This window comes from Maniola hyperantus, chromosome 17 (assembly GCF_902806685.2).
Source record: "Maniola hyperantus chromosome 17, iAphHyp1.2, whole genome shotgun sequence".
Taxonomy (NCBI): domain Eukaryota; kingdom Metazoa; phylum Arthropoda; class Insecta; order Lepidoptera; family Nymphalidae; genus Maniola; species Maniola hyperantus.
Window position 1 is genome coordinate 11,433,399 of NC_048552.1, and position 25,597 is coordinate 11,458,995.

At 38.1% G+C, this 25,597-nt stretch overlaps 1 protein-coding gene across 1 annotated transcript; it reads left to right on the plus strand.

The window, feature by feature from the left end:
• The first annotated feature begins 178 nt into the window (after nucleotides 1-178).
• LOC117989842 (organic cation transporter protein-like) lies at nucleotides 179-20,815 on the plus strand. The gene is made up of 6 exons (XM_034977236.2): nucleotides 179-526; nucleotides 2,450-2,669; nucleotides 9,278-9,533; nucleotides 15,607-16,239; nucleotides 17,119-17,297; nucleotides 18,603-20,815. The coding sequence occupies exons 1-6, from the start codon at nucleotides 354-356 to the stop codon at nucleotides 18,825-18,827; spliced, it is 1,686 nt and encodes a 561-aa protein (XP_034833127.1). The 5' UTR covers nucleotides 179-353; the 3' UTR covers nucleotides 18,828-20,815.
• Nucleotides 20,816-25,597: the final 4,782 nt, after the last annotated feature.

Genomic DNA, 25,597 nt, shown 5'->3' on the forward strand with positions numbered 1-25,597 from the left:
AATCACGGAAGGTCACGAATCACGATTTACAGACAAATACTTAAAGATTGACCTACTAGCTTAGTTTACAAAAGTTATGGTTAAAGAAATTATGCCTCGGTCAATAGGTACCTACTTACCTACGATAAGCGAATGCAATGTAAAAAATAGTTTTACAATAAAAATGTTCAATCTAACGACTCTCGCGCACTATACCCTTGGCGGGCAAGCCAATCACGTCGCGTTCTTGTTTCAAATACAAGATTCGATTTTCAAATCAAATTTAAAATAAAAACATTTTGGCAAAGATAGTGATGTGTTAAAGTCGGAGTCAATTAAAAATATCGATATTAATTACAAATAAAAAATCAAAAATGGATCCAGAAAAAAATAAAGAAAATGAGGTGACAGTGGACGACATTTTGCAAATTCTAGGGCCGTTCGGAAAGTTCAATGTTTTGAATTATTTGCTAATCTTGTTTCCTGTATTACTCGCGGGAATGTACTCATCTGTGTATAACTTCGAGGCTATGGATCTTAGATACAGGTAAATTGTTTTTTTTTAATTAAAGCAAGGGTTAGGCTCAATAGTTAAGAAACCGACTAAAATCGGTTAGTTCGAAGGTTACCTTGAAAAGCAGTGGGCGTGTGGCCTATTAGTGACAACACATATCAATCGATTGCGAGTGTTAAGCAACATTAACCCAAGTCCGTAACTGGATGGGTGACCGATTTAGGAGGTTTGAATATGGCCTTTCCGTTCCCTTTGTGCTTCGGAGACCGCGGTCTGGTATCTGATACATAATAACTAAACAACCTAAAAGTCGAAATATTGTTCTTTCACGCAATAGTTATTTGGTAACCAAGCGCATTATTATCCCAAAAAAACTTCTACCACTGTGTTTTTAATGGAAGAGGTCACGACCCTCAATCAATGAGGAATACGACACAGAGAGACAGTAAGTACTACCTTCAAAAGAATAATAAAAATATATGTCTAGGCACACGCGCTCCATTTTAGGCTGCATCATCACTTACTATTAGGTGTGGTTGTACACACAATCAAACACAAACCTATAAAGTTAAAAATTATATTAAGTAAGTGTCTATTTTATCTGTCTAAGCTACTTTACGCTTATAGTTACGAATATTTTATTAAGATGAATATTTTGGTCACGTTTAATTCATGAAGTCCGAGGTATGTATGTACGGACACAGAATTTCAATTTGTTCTTACATCATAAAGCCATAAAGCTTTTGAGGGTTTAAACAGGAAGGACCTAATTATTATTTTATACCAATTGATATTATACTTTTTTATTTGATACTTGGTATTCAAAGTCAAATTCATATTTCATTATAAGCCCTACTTCAAAGCCGGTTGAGTGCTATTATTTAGTTTTTTTAATAACCACACACACACAGTAGCGTCGCTGATATAATATATCGAAATCAATTATAATAATATTTATCGATACAATGTCATTTACCACCCCTAGCACGCAGTGGCGTGCAGGTCATAGAGACATAAATGCACTGCGTACCCCAGTTGTAATAGGTCAATGCATATTTTTCATTATGACCTGCCAGTAAACAGATTTCTACCTAACTAATGCCTACCCTGGCTTAAAAGTCTGTGCACGCCACTGCTAGCACGTACCCACCCCAAATTTTTTGGTAAGTACAATATTTAAGTATAATATTTTATTTATTTAAGTACAATAAAACATTTTTTTTTAAAAATTAGTTAAATAGAATTACATAAGTTTTATTACGGTCTCATTTCGCTTATCAATAAAAGAAAATCACGTACATTTTCTATGTATTACAGAATTATTAGAAATTTAGAATAAACTGTAACTGAATGGAGAAATCTTTTTTTATAGAAATTACCTTTCCTATGATAAGAACGTGAGAATGTGTTAAAAATTATTGCTTACGATAGTCTGCAATAGGTGATAAGAGTTACTTTCTTTTGATTTGATGACCTCCCTGGCGCAGTGGTAAGCACTATGGTTTTATTAGTGGGAGGTCCCAAGTTCGATTCCTGGCAGGGGTTTGGAATTTTATAATTTCTAAATTTCTGGTCTGGTCTGGTGGGAGGCTTCAGCCGTGGCTAGTTACCACCCTACCGGCAAAGCCGTGCCGCAACGCGATTTAGCGTTCCGGTACTATGCCGTGTAGAAACCAAAAGGGACATGGGCTTAATAAAAAACTGCCATACCCCTTCCATCTTAGCCCGCTTCCATCTTAGACTGCATCTTCACTTACCACCAGGTGAGATTTCAGACAGACGGACGGACAGCTGAGTCTTAGTAATAGGGTCCCGTTTTGCCTTTTGGGTACGGAACCGTAAAAAATACTGAGAGGAGAACAGTTAGGTTGGTACTCACAGTAGGCCGGCGATAGGTTAATGATGAGCACATTGCCAGATATTTGGTGCTCATTGCACGTTGCCTTTCTTTCACAGATGCGCAATACCAGAATGCGAAGATCAAGACGCGAATTTCACAGCACCGCTACAGGAAGACGGCACGCCTGCCAAGTGTCTGCGATACGCACCCTTTGTCAACTTCACAAATACCGACTACGGGTTCAACGACACTTGTGCGCCACACTTCTTCGACACCTCCACGGAGATTAAATGCGACTCCTATATCTACTTTGAGGAGCATTCCATTGTCAAAGAGGTACGTTCTCTTCTCTGCTTCTTACACCATGCTTAAGACGAGGCAAATCACGGTATTCAGAAGTATAACTTAGGTACCTTGAAGCCAAGAAGGAACAAGGAATCTTGTGGGCAAGCGCGCTCCAACTTAGACCTCATCATAGCATGATTGGCGTCAAGCACAAACCTATCATGCAAAAAACCCGGCCAAGTGCGAGTCAGACTCGCGCACCGAGGATTCCGTACTCGGGTATTTTTTGGACATTTTGCACGATAAATCAAAAACTATAATAATATATAGTTCCTGAGATATTACCCATGGGAAACTCCATGGAGCACACGGCTAGTAAAATCTATAGAATTATAAATCGATTTGTGTCAACCTTTGATCTTGAGAAATAAATCAATGTCGAGTTTAATCACAAACTTAATTAGGTATGGCGTCTTATGTCATTGCATCTAAGTATGAAATCTATAGAGTGCACTCTGACTTAGCTTAAACTTAAGATAGAGTTAAAACGAGACAGATGTATATTTCTCACATACATCTGTCTCGTTTTAACTCAATCTTAAGTCTGAGCAAAGTCAAAGTGCGCTCTATAGATCTCAACCTAAGTATTTAAATTTTGCTCCGGAGTCCTACCTACTGCTAATCAGTACTTCAGTACCCTTATTATAAATGCGAAAGTGTGTTTGTTTGTTGGTTTGTCCTTCAATCACGTCGCAACAGTACAACGGATTGACGTGATGATTGATTTTTGCATGGGTATAGATAAAGACCTGGAGAGTGACATAGGCTACTTTTAATCCCGGAAAATAAAAGAGTTCCCACGGGATTTTTACAAAACCTAAGTCCACGCAGACGAAGTCGCGGGCATCAGCTAGTATTTCCCTAAATACTTTCCTAAGACGCGTATTGCTTGCAACATCTGACAAGATGGCTTCTCACACCCTAACACTTGGCCGGTTTTGTGGTAACCGGGTCATGCCCTCTGCGGCCAGGAGAACGCTTTACTGACAGACAAAAAAAATAAAAAAAAATGACAACGCAAAGCCTAAAGCCTAAATCCGCTTAAATCTAGATCTAGAATCATGAAATTTTGCACGGAAGTTTCTTACATAACGGAGGTGAGCAGTAAGAAAGATTTTTGAAAATTGTTCCCTGGGGTTAAATAGGGGATGAAAGTTTGTATGGAAGTTGTCTCTTGTGAACTTGTGAAGTCAAAAATATGGAAATTGGCCAAATACATAAAAAAAGTAAGTTTATATGTAAAAGAAACTTGTGTCAGCGTTTTATAAAATCATCCCCTAGGGTATAAGGGATGAAAATTTCATAAGTATTTACCTTAATTTCATTCTTTCACCGATTAAAGCTGTGTGCAATCAATATTAGTTTATTAAGTCGATGATTAAAATTATTTGATCAAATCATGAAAAGCTATAGTAACATAGCCGTTAAAAAATCGTTACCAGGGTCCCAGGTTCGAAACTGTTGTTTAACTCTGCCGCAGTGGTTTACCTACGCTATTGCCTTAGGGCGTTTGTGCACTCATCCGTGAAATCACGGATTCCGTAAAAACACGAATGAGTACGTATTTGTATGACGGCCACTTCGAAGAATCATGGATACGAACCGAATACGGATGAGTGCACAATGCCCTTAGAGTCCTTAGACCCTTTACGCACTGCATCCGTTCCGAATCATATCCGAATCCGAGAAAACTCTTATCTAAATAATTTGGATCGCATTCGAATTTTGATATCTTCTGCGGATGTTACGTGCGTATTCTTGAGACTGGCCGTCTGCGTCTCCACGTTCGAATTCGTATATGATTCGGATCGGACGTAGTGCGCAAGCGCAATATTACGTCTTGTATCAACAAGTATAATATTGTGGTTAATTCGATCCGTGAACAATACTCCGAATCGATATTGAAGATAGTATTATCAGCTTCGGAAAACGAAATTCGAGTCTTATGCGCAATCATTCATACCTATAGGTAGGTACGTAATATACAGCTACTTCGGATCGAGAATTCTCGGATTCGGATCGGATCCTGTGCGTAAAGAGCCTTTAGGACCTAAGTCTTTATTTGGTGGGAGGCTTCGGCCGTGGCTAGTTACCACCCTACCGGCAAAGCCATACCGCCAAGCGATTTAGCGTTCCGGTACGATGCCGTGTAGAAACTAAAGGGGCATAGGTTTAATAAAAACTGCCATACCCCGTTCCAGGTTAGCCCGCTTCCATCTAAGACTGCATCATCACTTACCACCAGGTGAGATTGCAGAAAAGGGCTAACTTGTGTCTGAAAAATGAAAATTAAAAAAGTTCAATTGTCAGTTTAGGAATTTATCATCTGCACTCAGGTCTATAGTAGGTAAGGAGGCTTTGGTCGCGCTTGATGGCTTTGCAACACACAACATCTAACACAATGCTTGCAACTTTCCGGTCATTATTTCAGCACCTTGGGATGCCAACGTGCACTGTAAAATATATAATGGAAGGTTACAATAATCCATACTAATATTGTAAATGCGAAAGTGTGTAAATCTGTCTGTATCTGTCTACTTTGTCACGGCTCATCCGTTTAACCAATTTTGTAAATGGTACAGAGAATATTTTGGATCCCGGAGACGGACATTTACTACTATTTACGGCTACTTTTTATCGCGGAAATCCTATTTGTTTCATCAATTTTGACGAGTGCAGCTTGCATACCGGAGACGGACATAAGCTACTTTTTATCCCGGAAAATCAAAGAGTTCCCACGGAATTATACAAAACCTAAAATCCATGCTTATTTTATTTCTATTAAAAATCCTCTGCCCTGAAGTTCTGGAAGAGATAGCTATTTTAGTGATAAGGTCGCCTATTGTAGATACTTGATCTACATTTTTTTTTTAATTCTTTATTCAGCCAAATAATAATTATACAATTTTACGCTTGACATCCTAAAACTCTGTTGAGTTTGAATGGATGACATTCCTACTGGGTAACGTATCTTTTTAATGTGGTACAATCCATACTAAACCATACTACTTCTATTAAGTATAAATACAAAAGTGTACTTGTCTTTCTGTTAGCTTTTCAAGACTCATCCGATTAACCGATTTTTACAAAATTTGGTAGGTACAGAGATAGCTTGCATTCTAGGGATGGACATATTAAATACTACCAAGACATTTTAGCATCCAGCGCGTTTTTAATTTTTATAGTCTATGTACTAGCTGCCTGGACGAACTTCGTACCGCCTAACAGTCGGTTGTTTTTCAGGCAATTTTTAAATTTTTCTCTCCGTAAGAACCATCCCCGTACTTCAAGGAATATTATATAGAGATTCTTAAGCTTCCAACACCAATCTTAGGAATGAGAACCTTATGAGAACTCTATCGTCTAATTGAACATTGTGTTTGCAATGCAATAACAATTCATAATTCACAGAACAGAAAACCTATTAAGTACCATTTTATTATAATATTTAATTTAATGTGTTGATAGTTGTCACATCAAAACTACTAAATGCTTAAAATTACTCTATTCACGCCATTACTGTGGTTAAACCAGCGTTACGACATTATTATGCTCTCGAACTAAATTGTTTCGTTTTACATTATAAGGAACCGGTCAAGTGCGAGTCGGACTCACATACGAAGGATTCCGTACAAACGTACAAGAAACAAAACTTTTTATTTTTTTGTAACCACAAATTCACGGTTTTCGGATTTTCCCTTTACTTGTGCTACAAGACATTTACTACCTGCCAAATTTCTTGATTTTAGGTCAACGAGAAGAAAACTAAGGTTCAGTTCCCTGACGGGTCTTGGCAGATACAACAGACAGACAGACAACGAAGTGATCCTATAAGGGTTTTGTTTAATATCTTTGGACATACGGAACCCTAAAAAATGATCGAATGTATTTTGTATATTGACTACTTATAACTTAATTTTCCTTGTTTTGGTACTTAGCCTATCCATAAGAACCTACAACAGATTTTAACTTTGATACAGAGATAGCTTGCATCCTGGGGAAGGATAAGCCACTTTTGTTCCTGAACATGTCGCAGAGTTTTTAAGAACCCATCCATTTATTTACATTATAGCTACAACAGAGATAGCTTGGATATAGGATGCTTTTTATCCCGGAAAATCAAAATGTTCCCACGGGATTTCCAAAGTCCCTAGCTTACCAGCTATAGAATCCATCGTGTTGTTCATACCTACATATTATACTGGCCTTAGTAACACAATATTATTTTTTTATTTTTGTTTTTTTTTTTTATAAAAGAATATTAGCCATGTTAAATGACTAATATTCCCCTTTCCTCTCCAACTAAGCGTCAAGCTTGTGCTAGGAGTAGGTACGACAATAGTGCAATGGGCGAGGTTTGAACCGTCGACCTTTCGGTTTTCAGTCCACTCCTTTACCCGTTGAGCTATTGAGGCTCTGAAATTATTATGTTCACATGCACGGTGTACCTAATACCTGTGTCTAATAAGGTAATATAACAATAACCATCAGATTAATTAATATTTACTTATTCACAGGCGTATGCAATGCAATGTAACTATTGCATTCCACATCTAGTACCTACCTACCATAACATACTACAATAAATTAGCATATTTCGAACGGACATACTAATTGATTACTTAGCAACAACATCACTTCAGTACATAAACTTATACAAATATCAAAGATCAAGAAATACCTTTTTAAGTGTCTGAGATTTTGAAATAATTAGCTATGTACCTTTTGCCATTGAATTATTATGAACCTTTTGCATGGGAGTAGGTACCTACGGATAGAAGATCTTGGCTACTTGTTTTACTTACAATTGTTTCTGCATTAAAACAAAATAACGCGCTCGCTGCGCTCGCGCTCCAGTTTTTTGTTGCATTCTATGTTACTGTCAAATTGAAAAGTAAAATTCCAGTAGGTACGTAAGTACCCTGTCATGTCGAGCAAAAGGATTCGGTTAAGGCCTTGAGTTTAACGCAAAAACTTATTGGTTTTTTTAGGTAGCATAATAATTGCGCTGATGTCGTCCTGAAAGCTTCATACTTAGAACACGATTTTTTGTTTGAAATAGCCTAGAAAAGTTTTTTATAGATACTAATTAGTAATAATTTAGTTCAATAGTTGGATTGTGGATAATATTATCGAATCTGCGACATTGGTACTAAATAGTGATTAGCTGTGACTGTGAGTTATGGTCGAAGTGACTCAGTCACACGAGTAGATATAGTAGCACGCGTTTTATATTGCACGTGTTTCTGTGAAAGGAAATACCTTCTAGGAATGCGTTTAGCGATTATTAATTAACATTCTTGTTTTTACTAAGCTACTATTACATTTGCCCGTTTTAATCTTCATTATAATATATGTAATTAGTATAAGCTCTTCTATTTAGCGCAATTATCATCCATACTATATCCATACTAATATTATAAATGCAAAAGTGTTTCTGTCTGTCTGCTAGCCTTTCACGGCCCATCCGTTCAACCGATTTTGACGAAATTTGGTACAGCGATTGCTTGCATCCCGGGGAAGGACATATGCTACTTTCTATCCCGTAAAATCAAAGAGTCCCCACGGGATTTTTACAACTTAAATACACGCGGACGAAGTCGCGGGCATCATCTAGTATGATAATAAACCAGAGACATGACTAAAACTTTAAAAAAATACTTATATACCTAAAATTTCAATATAGGTAGGTAAGTACCTACATAACATTGCTATTAATAAACCAATTATAAATACATGATGATTACAGTGAAACGGACATAACATTACATTTATCTAAATAAAAATCTTGTTTCTTTGATAAAGATTATTATAATGACAACAATATAATGAACTGAGCCTCGAGTTGCCCGAGTGTTGCGTTTTAAAAATGCAGAGAGACACACATAAAAACACACAGACATTATATGCGCGTGCGGCGCGCGCTCACACACAACATATACCACACACACATACATTTATACAGCAATACACTCAACACATTGCATGCTAATTTTGTATTGTATTTTTGTTGAAATGTTTTATGGTTGAGACAGGAAGGAAGAGCGGTTTCCCCAAAATGCAGATTATTCAAACTTACTTCAGCAAGCTGACCCACACAACAAATAGAATATTGAGTCTCTATCTCTAGAAATCCTCTGCATTATGATACCAAGAAATTATTTGGGTTATTTTCCTACATTACCCTCAACATAATATTATATAGGTAGGTAAATTATTATTATTAACAATGAGAAATAAAACACAAAGTACCTAATGTAAATTATAAACATACCAGAAGTGAATTGTAAATATTAATCACGACGCACACAGGCTTATCGAGAGTTAAAACTCTTACCTTATATAAACTAACTACGATATTAACTTGACCAGTCACTCAAACACAGAACACTCAATCAAAATGGCGACCTAAACACAAAAAGCATTTATATAATAGTCGATCGAGTCTCGCGTCAGAACGAGACTAGCTTAAAAACCACCAATCACCCGCATTTATACAATCGACTCAACATGGCTGCTTCGCAACGCCATTTCCATTTTAAAAGGCGCCAAAATATTATATATAAATGCGATAACAAAATCGTACTTATTTTTTCCAGTTCAATCTCGGCTGTCAAGACTGGAAGAGATCCCTAGTCGGAACCGTCCACAATGCCGGTTTCTTCATCTCCATACCCTTGACCGGCCTTATCTCTGACAGATACGGAAGACGCCTGGCTGTAGTCTTCGCGAGTGTTGCGAACGGAGTCTTCGGAGTGATTCGAGCGTTTTCGTTGAACTATGAAATGTTCATCGTGCTCGAATTTCTAGAGCCGGCACTGGGTGGAGGAGTTTATACTGCCTGTTTTGTTTTAGGTGAGTTTTTATTGGTATCTAAGATAAAAATGCTCTAGTTTTATATCTGAGAAGTATAGAAGCCATCTATAGCTTTAGTCTTCGCGAGTGTTGCGAACGGAGTCTTCGGAGTGATTCGAGCGTTTTCGTTGAACTATGAAATGTTCATCGTGCTCGAATTTCTAGAGCCGGCACTGGGTGGAGGAGTTTATACTGCCTGTTTTGTTTTAGGTGAGTTTTTATTGGTATCTAAGATAAAAATGCTCTAGTTTTATATCTGAGAAGTATAGAAGCCATCTATAGCTTTAGTATTCACGAGTATTGCGATTGGAGTCTCCGGAGTGATTCGAGCATTTTCGTTGAACTATGAAATATTCATATTGCTCGACTTTCTAGAGCCGGCTCTGGGTGGAGGAGTTTACACGGCCTGTTTTGGTCTTGGTGAGTTTTTATTCCTATTAAAAAATAGGACGTTATAAGAGCATAAAAACTTTCTTGTTTTTGTATTCAAGAGTGTTGCGAAAGGAGTCTTCAGAGTGATTCGAGCATTTTCATTGAACTATGAAAATGTTCATCGTGCTCGAATTTCTAGAGCCGGCTCTGGGTGGAAGAGTTTATACTGCCTGTTTTGTTCTTGAAAGGTAGGTATTTAAAAAAAATACGTTATAGTCTAAGGAGAATAGAACTTTTCTGGCTTTTGTATTCGCAAGTGTTGCAAAAGACATCTTTGGAATGGTCGGAGTGATTCTAGCATCGTCGTTGAATCACGAAATTTTCATAGTGCTCGAGTTTCTAGGGCCGGGGTGTTTGGGTGATGAAGTCCATACTGACTGATTCGTACATACTAGGACACGGTTCATAGAATTGTAGTAGCCAGTAGGTATTAGAACTAAGTATTAGATATATCGAAAGGTAATACCTACCTACTTTTCTTCATTCCTAATACTTAGGTACTGATTTATTTTTGAAGATTTAATTTACGATTAGTGATTACCGCGACAGGTCAAGATCGCAATCAGGGTATGAGGCGGAGGGACACTTCGCACACCCGCACGTCACGTGCGCTCGCCCGCACCGGGTTAGCGCGAGGGCTGTGCGGGTGTGCGGGGCGCTCCCTCCCCGATCGTCATTTCAGTCTGTCGCGTACTTTTATTTGTTATATTCGTAAGTGATTAACATTATCACCTTCAAATATCAGCTAATAACAAAGTTTCCAACTTCACACTTGGTCACACTTTGTCATACTTATACCAATTTACTCAAGCGCAAAGTACGGATACCTAATCATTTATCTAAAAATACTTTATTAAATACTTTTTCTATATAATAGACTGAGATATAATAATATCCTAACATTCTAACATAAACCATTAAGGTCAGTCGGCACGGAACATAATTCTGAACTCACGTTCTATTAACTATGAGTATTAAATAGTTATTTGCTTCCTTAATGATGATCGCATATACAGACGATCCTTTCTCCTCACTGTACACAAGTACGCACTGAATGTAAAAGTAAATCAGTATCTAAGCCGATAATAAATCAATTGCCAGCCGAGTAATATTTTAAGGACAAGGCGACTTCCCAAGTGATTTTAAACGGACGCCTGTCGAGTTTTACACTAAACGAGGTCGTGAACTAATTTTCTGCCGATACTTGTAAATGTACTTATGTATTGTGAGACTTGTATTGTGTCTCACATTTGCGTGAAAACAATAAACAAATTAATTCAAGAAAAATGTACATTGCAGTTTGTTTAGTAAGACAACAATCCTTTTAAACACACACAACTTTTGCCTCCACCGCTGCACACACACAGGCCACAGCCCACATCTCTAATAACTTTCGAATAACTTTTGAAACAATAGAAACAATGTAGGGATTTCTACACGCCGCAGTCTTTAAATGCTGCCGCCGTACAGCGGCTCCTTACGATTTGTTTGATGTCGTCTGAAAAGTAAAAACGCTGCACTTTCGAACGATTCAAACGATGATCGACATCGAATTATGTGCCCCGCTCATTGCCACTTCAGAATCTTCAGATACGTGCGGCTCTTACAGTGCGTGCGTATACACCTAGTATGCGATTAGCATTAGGATTCGTTCAGTTATGAATCAATGTGGACAATCAGTAGTTCATTAGTAACCCGGAGGAAGGCTTTGTAGGACGAAACAGTTGTAACTACGTGCGTGTTGGTTACGTCAGTTAACTTACATAAATAGATAAATGACATTGGACAAATACCTTCCGTTAGCTCATGATTATTTATTTGTTTCAATTTATTGTTTAATATACATTCTTTACGGCACTTCGAGCCTAGATAAATAACATAATTGTTGTAGCTAACATGGTTGTAGGCTGTACCTACTGCATTTGTGTCATACCTAATATTATCTACCTCAATAAACAGAATGGCTAATGAAAAAACTAACTTCGTCCGCGTGGACTACACAATTTTCCCCCTTTGATGAATTTTTAAAATTCAAATTTTCGAAAATCCTTTCTATTCTTGTCTACGCCAACAGTATCCTTATTATAAATGCGAAAGTGTGTTTGTTTGTTGGTTTATTGGTTTGTAATTCAATCACGTCGCGACGGTGCAACAGATTGACGTGATTTTTGCATGGGTATAGATAAAAACTTGGATAGGCTACTTTTATCCCGGAAAATCAAAGAGTTCCGACGGGATTTTAAAAACCTAATTCCACGCGGACGAAGTCGCGGGCATAAGCTAGTACTAAATATCTGCATGCCAAACAGCCCAATCCGTCCAGTAGTTTGAGCTATATTATGTTGAAAGATAAGTCAGTCAGTCAGATTTTATGTAACCACTAGCTGATGCCCACGACTTCCTACGCGTGGATTTAGGATTTTAAAAATCCCGGGGGAACTCTTTGATTTTCCGGGATAAAAAGTAGCCTATGTCACTCTCCAGGTCTTAAACTATACCTACCCATGCAAAAAATCACGTCGATCCGTTGCTCCGTTGCGACGTGATTGAAGGACAAACCAATAAACTAACAAACACACTTTCGCATTTATAATATGGGTACTGAATACTGATTTAGATTAAAAAAGGAGACGCCTTTTTAAATTCAATCATCTAGAAATAGGTTCGACCTAGTCAATCATAACTTTCCCTCTGCGTAGCTAAATTTGGATAGGTATATCGAGAAAAAGGAGCAATAAAAAGCAATTGGCAAATCTAGCACTTTTTAGATTAACCATTTCCATTTGAACGCTTGTAGTATTTTTACAAAAAGTGGCTTAAAAAGTTAAAGTAAGAAATACTTAATCATTCTATTGTAGTTAAATTCATTGAGAAAAATTACTTTCTAAACTATTTCTATAAATAAACAAACAAATACTTAAGTAGGTAGGTATGTGGAAAATTAATCAAAATATTGAATCAAAATCATTGATATAATTATAATATCTGTCAACGGCTGTACGTATTTAGTATTATACAATAATCCAATCCAGTAAGTAATCTACCTACAGATAATCAATTCTTTATTATTTCTGATTACTATTTACTTTGCATAATATTTGAATTCAGCACAGTTCGTGCTATTAGGTAATTATTATTTTATTAATTCCGAAGTTAATCTAAGAACATTAACATTTTACAAACATTTTACAATCATAGACCTCGTCCATCTGTCAAATACTTATTCATGATAAAATTTAATTGACGATGGGCTGATTTTTCAAGGGAGGAGATTCGTAGGAGAACTAGAGTAACCGACATAGCTCAACGGGTTGCGAAGCTGAAGTGGCAATGAGCAGGGCACATAGTTCGTACAACCGATAGACGTTGGGGTCCCAAGGTGCTGGAATGGCGACCTCGCACCGGAAGACGCAGTGTTGGAAGACCCCCCACTAGGTGGACGGACGACATCAGACGAATCGCAGGGAGCCGCTGGATCCAGGCGGCGCGCAAGACCGTGGCGTGTGGAAGTCCCTACAAGAGACATCTGCTGTGGACGTCTATTGGTTGATGATGATGGTGATGATGATTTTTCAAATGTCAAATAATCTTAAAGTTTTAAAAGTCATTTGGTCATTTTTTGAGCAGGAAAAAATCCTTAAAAAATCATAAAACCAGAGTTATTACTATCCTTCCTAGTTAGTATTTACTATCCAATTTAAATCTCATCAAAAACGAGTCACAGAGTGGCACTGAGACATACAGTGCGACAAGGCTATCTTGGCGCGTGGCGAAAATCGGAACTAACGTTGCCGTCAAGTGTCCCCTTTGTTCTTGTTTGAATGATTCTAAGCCTTTGTTCTCCAACAGCGCCCCCCTGTCAATGTCAATCATCATGACATCAAGCCGCTTGATCAAGCAAAACAAATCTACGTGCTTGACTGTCTCGGAACCTCTTAAGATTTATAAGGTCCGGTCGCGTCGTGAATAAAGTATGTCGAATGTTACAACTTATATAGAACTAGCTGATGCCCGCGACTTCGTCCGCGTGGATTTAGATTTTAAAATTCCGTGGGAAGTCTTTGATTATCCGAAATAAAATGTAGTCTATGTCACTCTCCAGGTCTTTAACTATATCCATGCAAATAAAACGCCAACCTGTTGCAACGTTGTGCTTTGATTGAAGGACTAAGCAACAAACCAATACACAAACACACTTTTGCATTATTATATTAGGGGTAGTGATTATTTTGATTAAAATTTAAATATAACCGACTAAGTAATTTAGGTAGGTACCTAATTAAATTATGTAAGTGCTTATTAGAATATTCTAATTTCTAATCTGAGTGATTTATCTCCCTATTGTTACCTCTCGACTCTTGGCTCAATAAAAGCGTGACGAATATAAATTTTGATCTTGACTTTTTAATTTAGGATTTTTTTTATTTAAATCTGTACTTACCTAATAAGCTGAACACTAAACATCTAAAGCTGGTGTCTGACCTGTAGGTATCATTTGAACGTTATGTAACATGTTAGGCGTACATCACGCTGTACGGAATGTGAATAATGACGTCACAATGACCAGCGAGTGAGTCAGGAGTCAGGACTACATTTCCCAAAAAAAAAATCGTCAGTTTTCATATAACATAACCCTACCTATCAACGCCACAGTATTTTCATGAACATAGTCCTAATAATTTAGGACCCGTCTGCTTCGGCTAATTAATTATTTGAGACTAATTACACTTTTTGCTGAAGCTGAATTTCCGGTGACCATTGTTTAGCTATCTTACCCATGACCCTACGCAGCGGACATTCATGACTTGGCATGAAAAAGGCTAAGTAATATATTACATTAAAAGCTGAATTATCAGCAACATAAGATTTTATAATGAAAGAATTCTGAAATTCGTATGAGTTGTGGATTCGGCTGAGTTTGTTGTGGGCTCTTCTCAGACCTGATGGGCGTGAAAGTTAACACGATTGGAACTCATCAATTTCATGAGAGTATAATTATCATATTTTCTAACCACTTGGTACATCACCACTATAGTGTATAGTCCCAACTATAGTACGCGACAGGTCGAGATGGCAATCGGGGTATGTGACGGTTGGACGCCACGCATAAGCGCACGTCACTCGCGCTATCACGCACGCGGGTTAGGGTTACCGCGGGGACTGTGCGGGTGTGAGGGTCGTCCTCACCACGATTGCCACCTCGACCTGTAGCGTACTATAAAGGGTGTGATCAGAACGCCAGCAAATACAAAGACATGTGAATACTACCGGTGATTACTGATATAATAACACCAAAACAAAACGCGGAAAAATAAAAAATAAAGTCCTATATTTTGTAGAAGTTCCCGATATATTCCAAATAAAACATCTGACTGACGCTAGAGGTCAACGAACGTTGCATAAGTACGTCATTCGGAGTCAATGCCACGTCGTAGGTGGGGCATTGACCCAAGTTTTGTAGCTATACATTGCGGAGTTGAAAAATACTAAATCACTAAAACTATAAAATGAGGCAAATGGTTATTGCAGTATTGGATTGTGTTTGGGTAGGTAGTATAAGAATAACGATAAGTTTTTACTAGCGTTCTGGTTACATCCTGTATGTACATTGCTAATGTATTATTATTTATTTCAATTACAGCTTTGGAGCTGGTCGGACCAAAGGGCAGAGTCTTCGTCAGTCTACTGTTCAACACCATGTTCATACTTGGAGGAGTCACCGTCACCCTTCTATCCTGGTGGCTGCAGAGTTGGCGATACCTCCTCCTCGTCATCTACATCCCAGCCATATTAGTGTTCTTCTACTTATGGTCCCTAACCGAAAGCTTCCGTTGGTTCTTTAGCAAAGGGCGTTATGAAGAAGGATTAAATGTATTGTCAAAATGTGAGAAATTCAACAATGTGAAAGTCCCTAAAGAGCATTACGATCAAGTTGAAAAACATGCCATGAAGCAACGTGATGCGAGGAAATTTGAGGTTATAGAAACCAGTCGGTCTACTTTCAAACAGTTACTTATGTCTACTATGATATGGAAGAGACTGTTCACTTGCTCATTCCTCTGGGCGACTTCTACTCTGGTCTACTACGGTCTTTCCATCAATGCTATTGAGCTATCCGGGAACAGTTATGTGAACTACATTGTGGTGATCGTAATTGAAGCACCAGCGAATGTTTGCAAGTTAATCTGCTTGGATAGATTCGGAAGGAAGAGAGTCATAGCTATAGCTTATATTTTGACTGGCATTATACTTATTTGCTACGGATTTGTACCAGGTAATTTTATATTTGAACACCATTTAATTCATCATTTTACTAAGCAATCAGCAGAACTCTTGTCTTAAAATGAGAAGGGTTTGGTCATAGTCTACCATGCTGCTGACTAAGAGCCTCAATAGCTCAACCGGTAAAGGAGTGGACCGAAAACCGAAAGGTCGACGGTTCAAATCCCGCCCGTTGCACTATTGTCGTACCTACTCCTAGCACAAGCGTGACGCTTAGTTGGAGAGGAAAGAGGAATATTACTTCATTTAACATGGCTAATATTATTTCTAAAAAAAAAAACGTATTGGCAGACTTCACACACCTTTGAAAACACTACGGAGAACTCTCGGCCATATTTTTCCTGACGATGTTTGCCTTCATCGTTAAAGCAATTTGATACTAATTTTTTAAAACGCACAAAACTCTGAAAAGTTAGAAGTGCGTACCCGAGGTCAGACCCTGAAACCCACTTCCAGGAGGCCGTCGTTTTAACCACTTTTTTTTCATGTGTATGCGTCATTGCTTAATGGCAGACCAAGGGTTAACTTTTAACTTTCATCCAATTAAATTAAAAAAGATCCATTCCTTAGAAGGCCTTTTAAATTTCTAGATATTTTAAAAATGATCAATACCATTATTATAAATGCGAAAGTGTGTTTGTTTGTTGGTTTGTTGGTTTATTGGTTTGTTGGTTTGTTGGTTTGTCACGTCGCAGCGGTGCAACGGATTGACGTGATTTTTGCATGGATTAGATAAAGATCTAGAGAATGACATAGGCTACTTATTATACCGGAAAATCAAAGAGGTCCCACGGGATTTTTGAAAAACCTAATTCCACGCGGACGAAGTCGCGGGCATCAGCTAGTACTTAATAATTATTCACTTTTTCAGGTGGCAACTGGGCTACAGCATTTTATCTCGGCGGAAAATTCTTTATCACCCTGGCATACAACTCGCTGTATATTTTCGCAGCGGAGGTTTTTCCGACCAACTACAGAACTTCGTTGTTGGCGATTTGTTCCACCATTGGAAGAATAGGCTCGGCAGTTGCCCCCCAAACTCCACTACTAGTAAGATTTATCATTAAAATCATTTTTAGGGTTCCGTACCTCAAAAGGAAAAACGGAACCCTTATAGGATCACTTTGTTGTCTGTCTGTCAAGAAACCTACAGGGTACTTCCCGTTGACCTAGAATCATGAAATTTGGCAGGTAGGTAGATCTTATAGCTGATATTTGGGGAAAAATCTGAAAACCGTGAATTTAGGGTTAGATCACACAAAAAAATTAAATTGTGGTCATGAACTAATAATTAGTATTTCAAATTTTCTAAGAAAGATAACTATATCAAGTGGGGTATCATATGAAAGGACTTCACCTGTGGATCTTAAACAAGATTTTATTTTATTTTTAGGCATAATAGTTTTTGATTTATAGTGCAAAATGTCGAAAAAATACGACTGTAGTACGGAACCCTCGCTGCGTGAGCCTGGCTCGCACTTGGCCGGTTTTTACTGTGAGATAGGTTTGCCTGAGAAACAGAGCAATGATGACGTCTAGGTTGGAGCGTGCTTGTTGGAGCCCAAATTTTGTTAAAAATATATCAAAAAAATGCTCGGATGAAGATATAAGTTATTAAAAGTTGAATTTTAGAATTTAGGACAACATGAAGTTTTGATTCGCGCAGTTCTTCCTGTTCTGTATTATTTACTTTTTATTTTAGTTCTTTATTTTGCTCTATGAGATAATAATCTTGAAATACTTATAACTAGATGATGTCCGCTCTTCCGCTTGGATTTAGGTTTGTTTTAAGTCCCGTGGGAACTCTTTAATTTTCCAGGATAAAGAGTAATCCTTCCCCGGGACATAAGCTAGCTCTGTACCGAATTTCATCAAAATCCGTTAAACTATTGGGCTGTGATAGCCTAGTGGTTAGGACGTCCGCCTTCTAATCGGAGGTCAGGAGTTCGATCCCGGGGCACGCACCTCTAACTTTTTGGAGCTATGTGCGTTTTAATTAATTAAATATCACTTGCTTTACCGGTGAAGGAAAACATCGTGAGGAAACCTGCATGCCTGAGAGTTCGCCATAATGTTCTCAAAGTTGTGTGAAGTCTACCAATCCGCACATGGCCAGCGTGGTAGACAAAACTCTTCTCAGTCTGAGAGGAGACCCGTGCTCTGTAGGGAGCCGGCGATGGGTTGATCATGATGATTGGGCCGTGAAAAGGTAGCAGAGAGACAGACAGAGTATGGATATATGGATACAAATAATCATTTTATCTATTCAAACAGTCTTCTTTAAAATGGCCAGTCCTGACTCCCGATAAAGTTTTGTTTTACTTATTAAACTTACTATAACTTATTTTTTTTCAGTCTCGATACTACGAGTTTCTACCAACCTTAATATTCGGCATAATGTCTGCACTTTCTGGGTTCCTGGTGATGACATTGCCAGAAACGAACAACCAGAAGCTTCCAGACTCCCTGAAGGAGGCTCAAGATCAAGACAAAAGGGGACAGACAGATGAGAGTGAAAGAGAAAGGAGTACAGGGGAACCTCAACTAAGCACGGGAAATGATACCAAGACAAGATTATGAGATTCGGTATTTCACTGATAGTTGTGAGTTTAAGACTGAGCCTCGAATGTTAGTTTTCGAATGTAAGCCCTAAATCGACGTGCGAGTTTTACCGCAGTTTTGTGCCATCCCCGGTAAAGCTCGCTGTTGGATCGTAGCAAGACCGTAGTTTTGAGAGCCGACGAGCCAGCGATGTTTGAAATTTCGCGCCTCAAAACTGTATAACTTTTCTTTAGCGCTCTCTTTTGCACAAATAGAAATGAAAAGGACGCACTATGATATTATTGAGAACAACTGTTTGGCTCGCCCATCTATCGGGAACAATGAGCTGAGAGTTAAATCATCGTAATTTTTACCGCAAGCTTATGGCTCGCTCGTCTATGATGGAAACATACTCTTAAGAGGCCATAACGAAACTGTTTTTTTTGTCATTAATGTGAAAAGGATAGATTTATTCGCTGTAGTGTGCCGAGAAAGAGATGCCAATAAAAAGTTGGCCGCGACAGAAGCCAAAAAAAAAAAACTTTTTGTCGGAGTGTGCCCGACTAGTTTCAAACCCACCTGGGATTCTTATTCATAGGCTTCTGCGCGCGACGCGGTGCACAGCAGACTGCGGGCTGCGATATGGTTTAGGGGGTATTTATAATGAGTATCACTCGCGATAGATAAAAGCGATAAACCAAATTACTTATATCATTTTAAAAATGAACGGGGTGAAAATTTCAACTCTCTACCTATTACGGTTTACGAGATACAATCCACTTACAGACGGACAGACGGACAGCGGAGTTTTAGTAATAAGGACCTGTTTCTCACCGATCGAGTACGGAACCAATTTCACGACGTTTTTAGAAGGGACATTTTGCGGACGCATTTTCAGGCAACGACGAAGGAATATAGGTAGGTACCTAAGTAGATGTTAACAAATTGTTTTAATCTGTGATTTGTAGACCATTAAAGGTATATCCTATAATTAACATAAGGTACCTGGGTCGAATATGGCCACCTTAAGGTTTCGTGTCTATTGTTTTCATGTTTTTGAAGACTAGAGAGCATGGCAGAGTATTTATCTCAAAGAGTACCTATTAAACTATATTAATACTGAAAAAAGTATGAAAAACATTTAATAGTTACAGATTTTCTTTACTTTTTGTAAAGAATGGGAAAATGGCCGTATTTCCGACGGGGTAGGTTAATATGCCCATAGATATGGCCATATTTATTGCATGAATAATTACTGTTTTTGAAGTAACTGCAAACTGCAGAAGCTTAGTTAAATAAAAGAAGATATCGGTTTCGATAATATATTTCTTATTACAGGGTAAATATTGTGGTATGACCTAAAATAAAAAGTAAAAAGTTCAGGTGTCCATAATTTTATACAGTAAATATGGCCAATGGCCAATGGCCAATGGTCATATTTTCAGTCACGCCATTTTTTTCTTTTTATTCAAACGGATCATAAACACAAAAGTATTTTGAGAAATACACACAGAAATTACAAAATACAATTGCCAAACAGCATGAAAATAAGAAACTAATGAAATCGAAAACTAACCTAAATGCAGGACAAAACTTACCTACGTGAGATTTTAATAACGGTGACATGGTTTCCTACTTGGACGACTCCTGAGGAGCTGGTGTCTGTGCGGGAGGGGTGGCGGGTGCGGTGTTCGGATCAGCCCCCCAATTGTGTAAGAATAACCATTTCATGGCTATCGCAATCGTCAAAAAATTCTGCCCTTTGATTGGTTGATTCGCTGTTTACATTTTTGCACATCCAATCAAAGGGCAGAATTCTTGACGATTGCGATAGCCATGAAATGGTTATTCTTACACAATTGGGGGGCTGGTTGCGAATCTCGACCAAGTAAGGTCCACGTTTAGTTTTAAAAATGTTGTGTTTTAGAAATAATAGTATGTGGCCATATTTATCGCCTGGCCATATTCGACCCAGGTAACTTAATTTGTAATATTTTGAATATTAAATAGGTATTTGAAAACTAAAACGACTGCGTTTTAATTATAATATATGACCTTAAACTGCTTAATAAGTAGTTTTTAAATCGATGTCAAGTTAGCCCTTGACTGCAATCTCACCCACCTAATGGCAAATGACTAGGTAAGTAAATACCAATAAGTAGGTACAATCCACTAATGGAAACGAACTTTCAGCTGAATCGCTTTGCGGCAGTTTCGGAGGTCGTCATAAGTTTCCCAAGCTAATTCCTCGAACTACGAACAAAGTTCAGAAAGTAAAATCTATATTTATAAAAGGAAAAGCTGACACTGATTGATCTGTGAACGCACAGCTCAAACCACTGGACGGATCTTGCTGAAATTTGGCATGCAGATAGCTTTTATGACGTAAGCAAGGGTTTTTAAAAGTTCAACCCCCTTAAGGGGTAAAGTAGGGGTTTGAAATTTGTGTAGTCCACGCGGACAAAGTCGCGGGCTAGTAGGTAATAATGGCCGACCTTTTAAAAAAGACATTGTGAAACTCTATTGTAAGAGGGTATTTTTTTTACTTCTAATAACGCCTCTAACAGCGGCACTCAGAGTCGCTAATCGTTACTTAAGATTGAGTTAAAACGAGACCGATTTATGTGAGAGATATATAGCTCTCTGATATATAGCGACTCTGAGTGCGGCAGTAAATAAATAAATAAATAAATAAAATAAATAAAAATCTTTTTTATTCGAATAAACTTTTACAAGTACTTTCGAATAGTCGGATGCATCTACCACTGGTTCGAGTAAGATCTAGTAAGTAATGTTTGGTTTGCGATGAGACGGTTTTTATAGGCATGATTTTTTTTCGTTTGGGGAGGAGGAAAATCCTCATGGATACCTACCTCGGTGTTTCGGCCATGCCGGACTCCATTAGGAATGCTGCCCGACGGCCTACGGACTAAAAACCTCCTCACCTCCTTCGCCTATCCTTCAGATCAGGCTTTTCATCTGAAAGATGGCTGACTTCAGGTATCTTGTTTCCGCCTATCCCATTCGTCCTTAATAATTCGTTTCCTAATAGCACGCAGCATTTCAATGCATGCATGCGTGTTCTGTTTTGGCATACCTACACTTGACAAATTTAATTTTCAAATGGGATTAGAGTGACATATTTAAATGGTTCCGTCGTGTAACAGCGCTTCGCCGTAATTATTCGTTTAGAACGTGATCCCATTCCCAGGTACGTGACCGGGTGGACAGGGATTTTAAAAAATAAAACTAGACAGAAATGCAAACGCGTGAAGTCCTGCGCAGACATTAGACAGTCTGCGTTTGCACTCTTTTAATCTGTTTTTCTATAGGCGTTTTCTGAAGGCGCACTATACGCAGCTTATAGGATCTTGTAACCGCGAAGTGAAATTTAGTAGGTATAGCACGATTGATAACCTGACCCTTAAACTAAGAAAGCCCGTATCTTGCCTACCCAAAAATTGATAATAATAATTGATTATACATACTTAGTCTGACTTATTATCTCGAGCACTATCAACAAATAAAAGTACGTAATAAGAAATAACATACAATTTAGAATTTCAAATTAAAAATATTGCGTGCTGAATTTTTTGACTAAATGTGTGTGTATCTGTGTGTTTGTGACTGTGAGTGAGTGTGTTAAATCTTGACTTTAGTCTGCGCTCACTTTTATACATTCGATAACAAAGCAAAATGTGAATTGAAAACTTTACTGACCAAGTTTTGGTCCGTAATCCAATTTAGGACATAGATCCACATGAATCCAGTTTGTTTTTAGGGTTCCGTACCTCAAAAGGAAAAACGGAACCCTTATAGGATCACTTTGTTGTCTGTCTGTCTGTCTGTCTGTCAGTCAAGAAACCTACAGGGTACTTCCCGTTGACCTAGAGTCATGAAATTTGGCAGGTAGGTTATAGGTAGACCTCATAGCTGACATTTGGGGAAAAATCTGAAAACCGTGAATTTAGGGTTAGATCACACAAAAAAAATTAAATTGTGGTCATGAACTAATAATTAGTATTCAACTTTCGAAGTGAGTGACTATATCAAGTGGGGTATCATATGAAAGGTCTTCACCTGTGCATTCTAAAACAGATTTTTATTTATTTTTATGCATCTTAGTTTTTGAAGTATAGTGCAAATTGTCGAAAAAATACGAGTGTAGTACGGAACCCTCGTTACGCGAGCCTGACTCGCACTTGGCCGGTTGTTCTATTGATTACATTGATCATCATGGATAGCCATACGGGTAACAAGATCGTACAGTACGTACGCGGCAGAAAATAATGTACGGCCTTTAGAATGACATTTCGGCTTTGTAGAACGTTGTCTCTGTCACTCATACCTATTTGACGTTTTGTCGGTCTCAACGACAGAGACAATAATTATGCTCTACAAAACCGCTATCTCTTTCTAAAGGTCGATGTACATTATTTTCTGCCGCGTAATGTACCTACCTATTGACTACGTTGCATTTCATGATACCTATCTACTTAATTTACAAACTGTAGAACTATAGGCCGTGCCTACGACTTCGTCTGCGTGGATTTGGGGTTTAAAAACTTGTGGGAACTCTTTGATTTGCCGGCAACACGTTTGTTTGTTGGTTTGTTGTTTTTTGGTTTGTCTTTGAGGAAAATCGCCAAAATGTAAACCTGGGCAAACCGTAGGTACGTTGTACCTATATGTGCGCAAAAACAATTTATGAGTTTTTTGCGAATAACCCTTTGATGGAAACTGGAATACAGAACACACAGTCATGAATATTAGGGAAATCTAGATCCATTTTTATAAAGCCTACAAAAAGGATTTCATATGCATATTTTATTGTAATGAATATTTGACTCGTAAGTGGAAGTTTTTTTTTTAAAGAATATTAGACAAGTTCATCATGATGACTAATAGTCCCCTTTCCCCTCCAACTAAGGCAACGGGTGGGATTTGAACCGGCAACCTTTCAGAATTCAGTCCGCTCCTTTAACCGTTGAGCTATTGAGGCTAAGATGCTCAGATCGATTCCCGGTTAGGCTGATTCAGGAAAAAGGTAGGTAATCTACACTAATATCTTTTACTAACCGACTTCAAGAAACGAGGAGGTTCTCAATTCGACTGTATGTTGTTTTTATATTTTATAGTAAGTAAGTATTTTTGTAGTAAGTTTGGATGTAGGAAGTACCTAATATCGGAACTAATGATCCGATACTGAAAATTATTTCACTGATATTCAGTATAAATGCAAAGAACATTTTATTCCATATTCCCTATCCCGTGGGAATTTTAGATCCCTGTGCAAAATTTGAGCTTTCTATAGGGCTAAGGATTTTGGTTGGGCGTCAGAAGCCAGGCTTTTCTTTTTAATTTCATTATTCAGATTTATTATAACCTTTTTACTTTTAATTATTTTTATTATTTTACCTTTTGTCGCACCTACACAATATTTTTCAAGTAATATTTAGATAGGTAAGTAGATAGATAGATCGGTACTTAAAACCTCTTTAGGTAGTTTAACAGTCATTAAGAACTCTCGTAGAAACTTTTTCTTATCGCAAACAGTTTTATAGACCATACCACTACCTACCTGCTATAGGATTAACTTTTTAGCAAGTAGGGTTTCATTAAATTGAAGCGTATTCTTTCGCGAGCGCTGTATAAATTGTTGATAAAACTTCGTCCGAGCATAATAAGGGAGATATAAAGCGGGTAGAATTCTTTAATATTCATGTATTCAGTGAGAGGAGAGTCTCGCAAAGTCACAAAAACTTTTAAATTGTTTTTGTGCGCGTGCTCTTAACGCTTGACCCTTTGGGGGCTTTTGCCGCTTTCGGCCAAGTCTAACGTTTTTGTTACTTTGTATTGCTTTACGTATGATGGAGATCACAATATTATGATTAACTAGATGATGCCCGCGACTTCGTCTGCGTGGATTTAGGTTTTTAAAAATCCCATGGGAAGTCTTTTATTTTCCGGGATAAAAGTAGCCTATGTCACTGTCCAGGTCTTTAACCAGGTATAACCATGCAAAAAATCACGTCGATCCATTGCGACGTGAGTGAAGGACAAACCAACAAACCAATAAACCAATAAAATAAGGGTACCTAGGTACTGATTTTCCGCTGCTTGTGAATCTCTAAATACCTACCTACCTGTATGACAAAATTGCAGATCAATGATACGATCGTTACGTGCAATACATTGCTTGATTCAGAATTGTTGGAATATAGAGACGTTTATCATAAACAGTTTACACGGAATTCGAGCCACTATAATGCCACTTTATTATAATATATGGTCTGCTATAACACAATCCACGTCCAGACAGTTATCGCGTATCCAACCAAGAACGCAGCAGGGGGTGCAACGTGGCATTCCTCGCGAATATATCGCCGCAGCTAAATTGCGAATGCCACTCGCATAGCAGACGTATGCAATCGTACACCTGCTTCAACACTTGGATTGGGCTGACAAATGGCGGCCGTCGTATATCAAATGTTATTGCGGTAATACAATACCGGGACTGTACATTATACTGGACATGCAATCTGTAGAATGCAGTAAGTAGATCGGTAGGCAATTCCATTGAATTATGAAAACGTTCCTACAAGTAACTAATAGTAATAATTTATTTGTTTGAATGTTGAATTTACACACCAGAACGAGTTTCCTACCCACTGCACTAGGAATTAAGTAAACAAACAATTTTTTTACGACCCGTCTCCAATAACAGAGCCTTAATAGCTCAACTGGTAAAGGAGTGAACTGAAATCCGAAAAGTCGGCGGTTCAAACCCCGCCCGTTGCACTATTTTC

Bases quoted from the DNA above. Each gene is read 5' to 3' on its own strand.
- LOC117989842 (XM_034977236.2), top strand. From the start codon at position 354: ATGGATCCAGAAAAAAATAAAGAAAATGAGGTGACAGTGGACGACATT. The intron at 9,534-15,606 runs GTGAGTTTTTAT...TTTCAATTACAG, and splicing joins TACTGCCTGTTTTGTTTTAG to CTTTGGAGCTGGTCGGACCA. The intron at 17,298-18,602 runs GTAAGATTTATC...ATTTTTTTTCAG, and splicing joins CCCCCCAAACTCCACTACTA to TCTCGATACTACGAGTTTCT.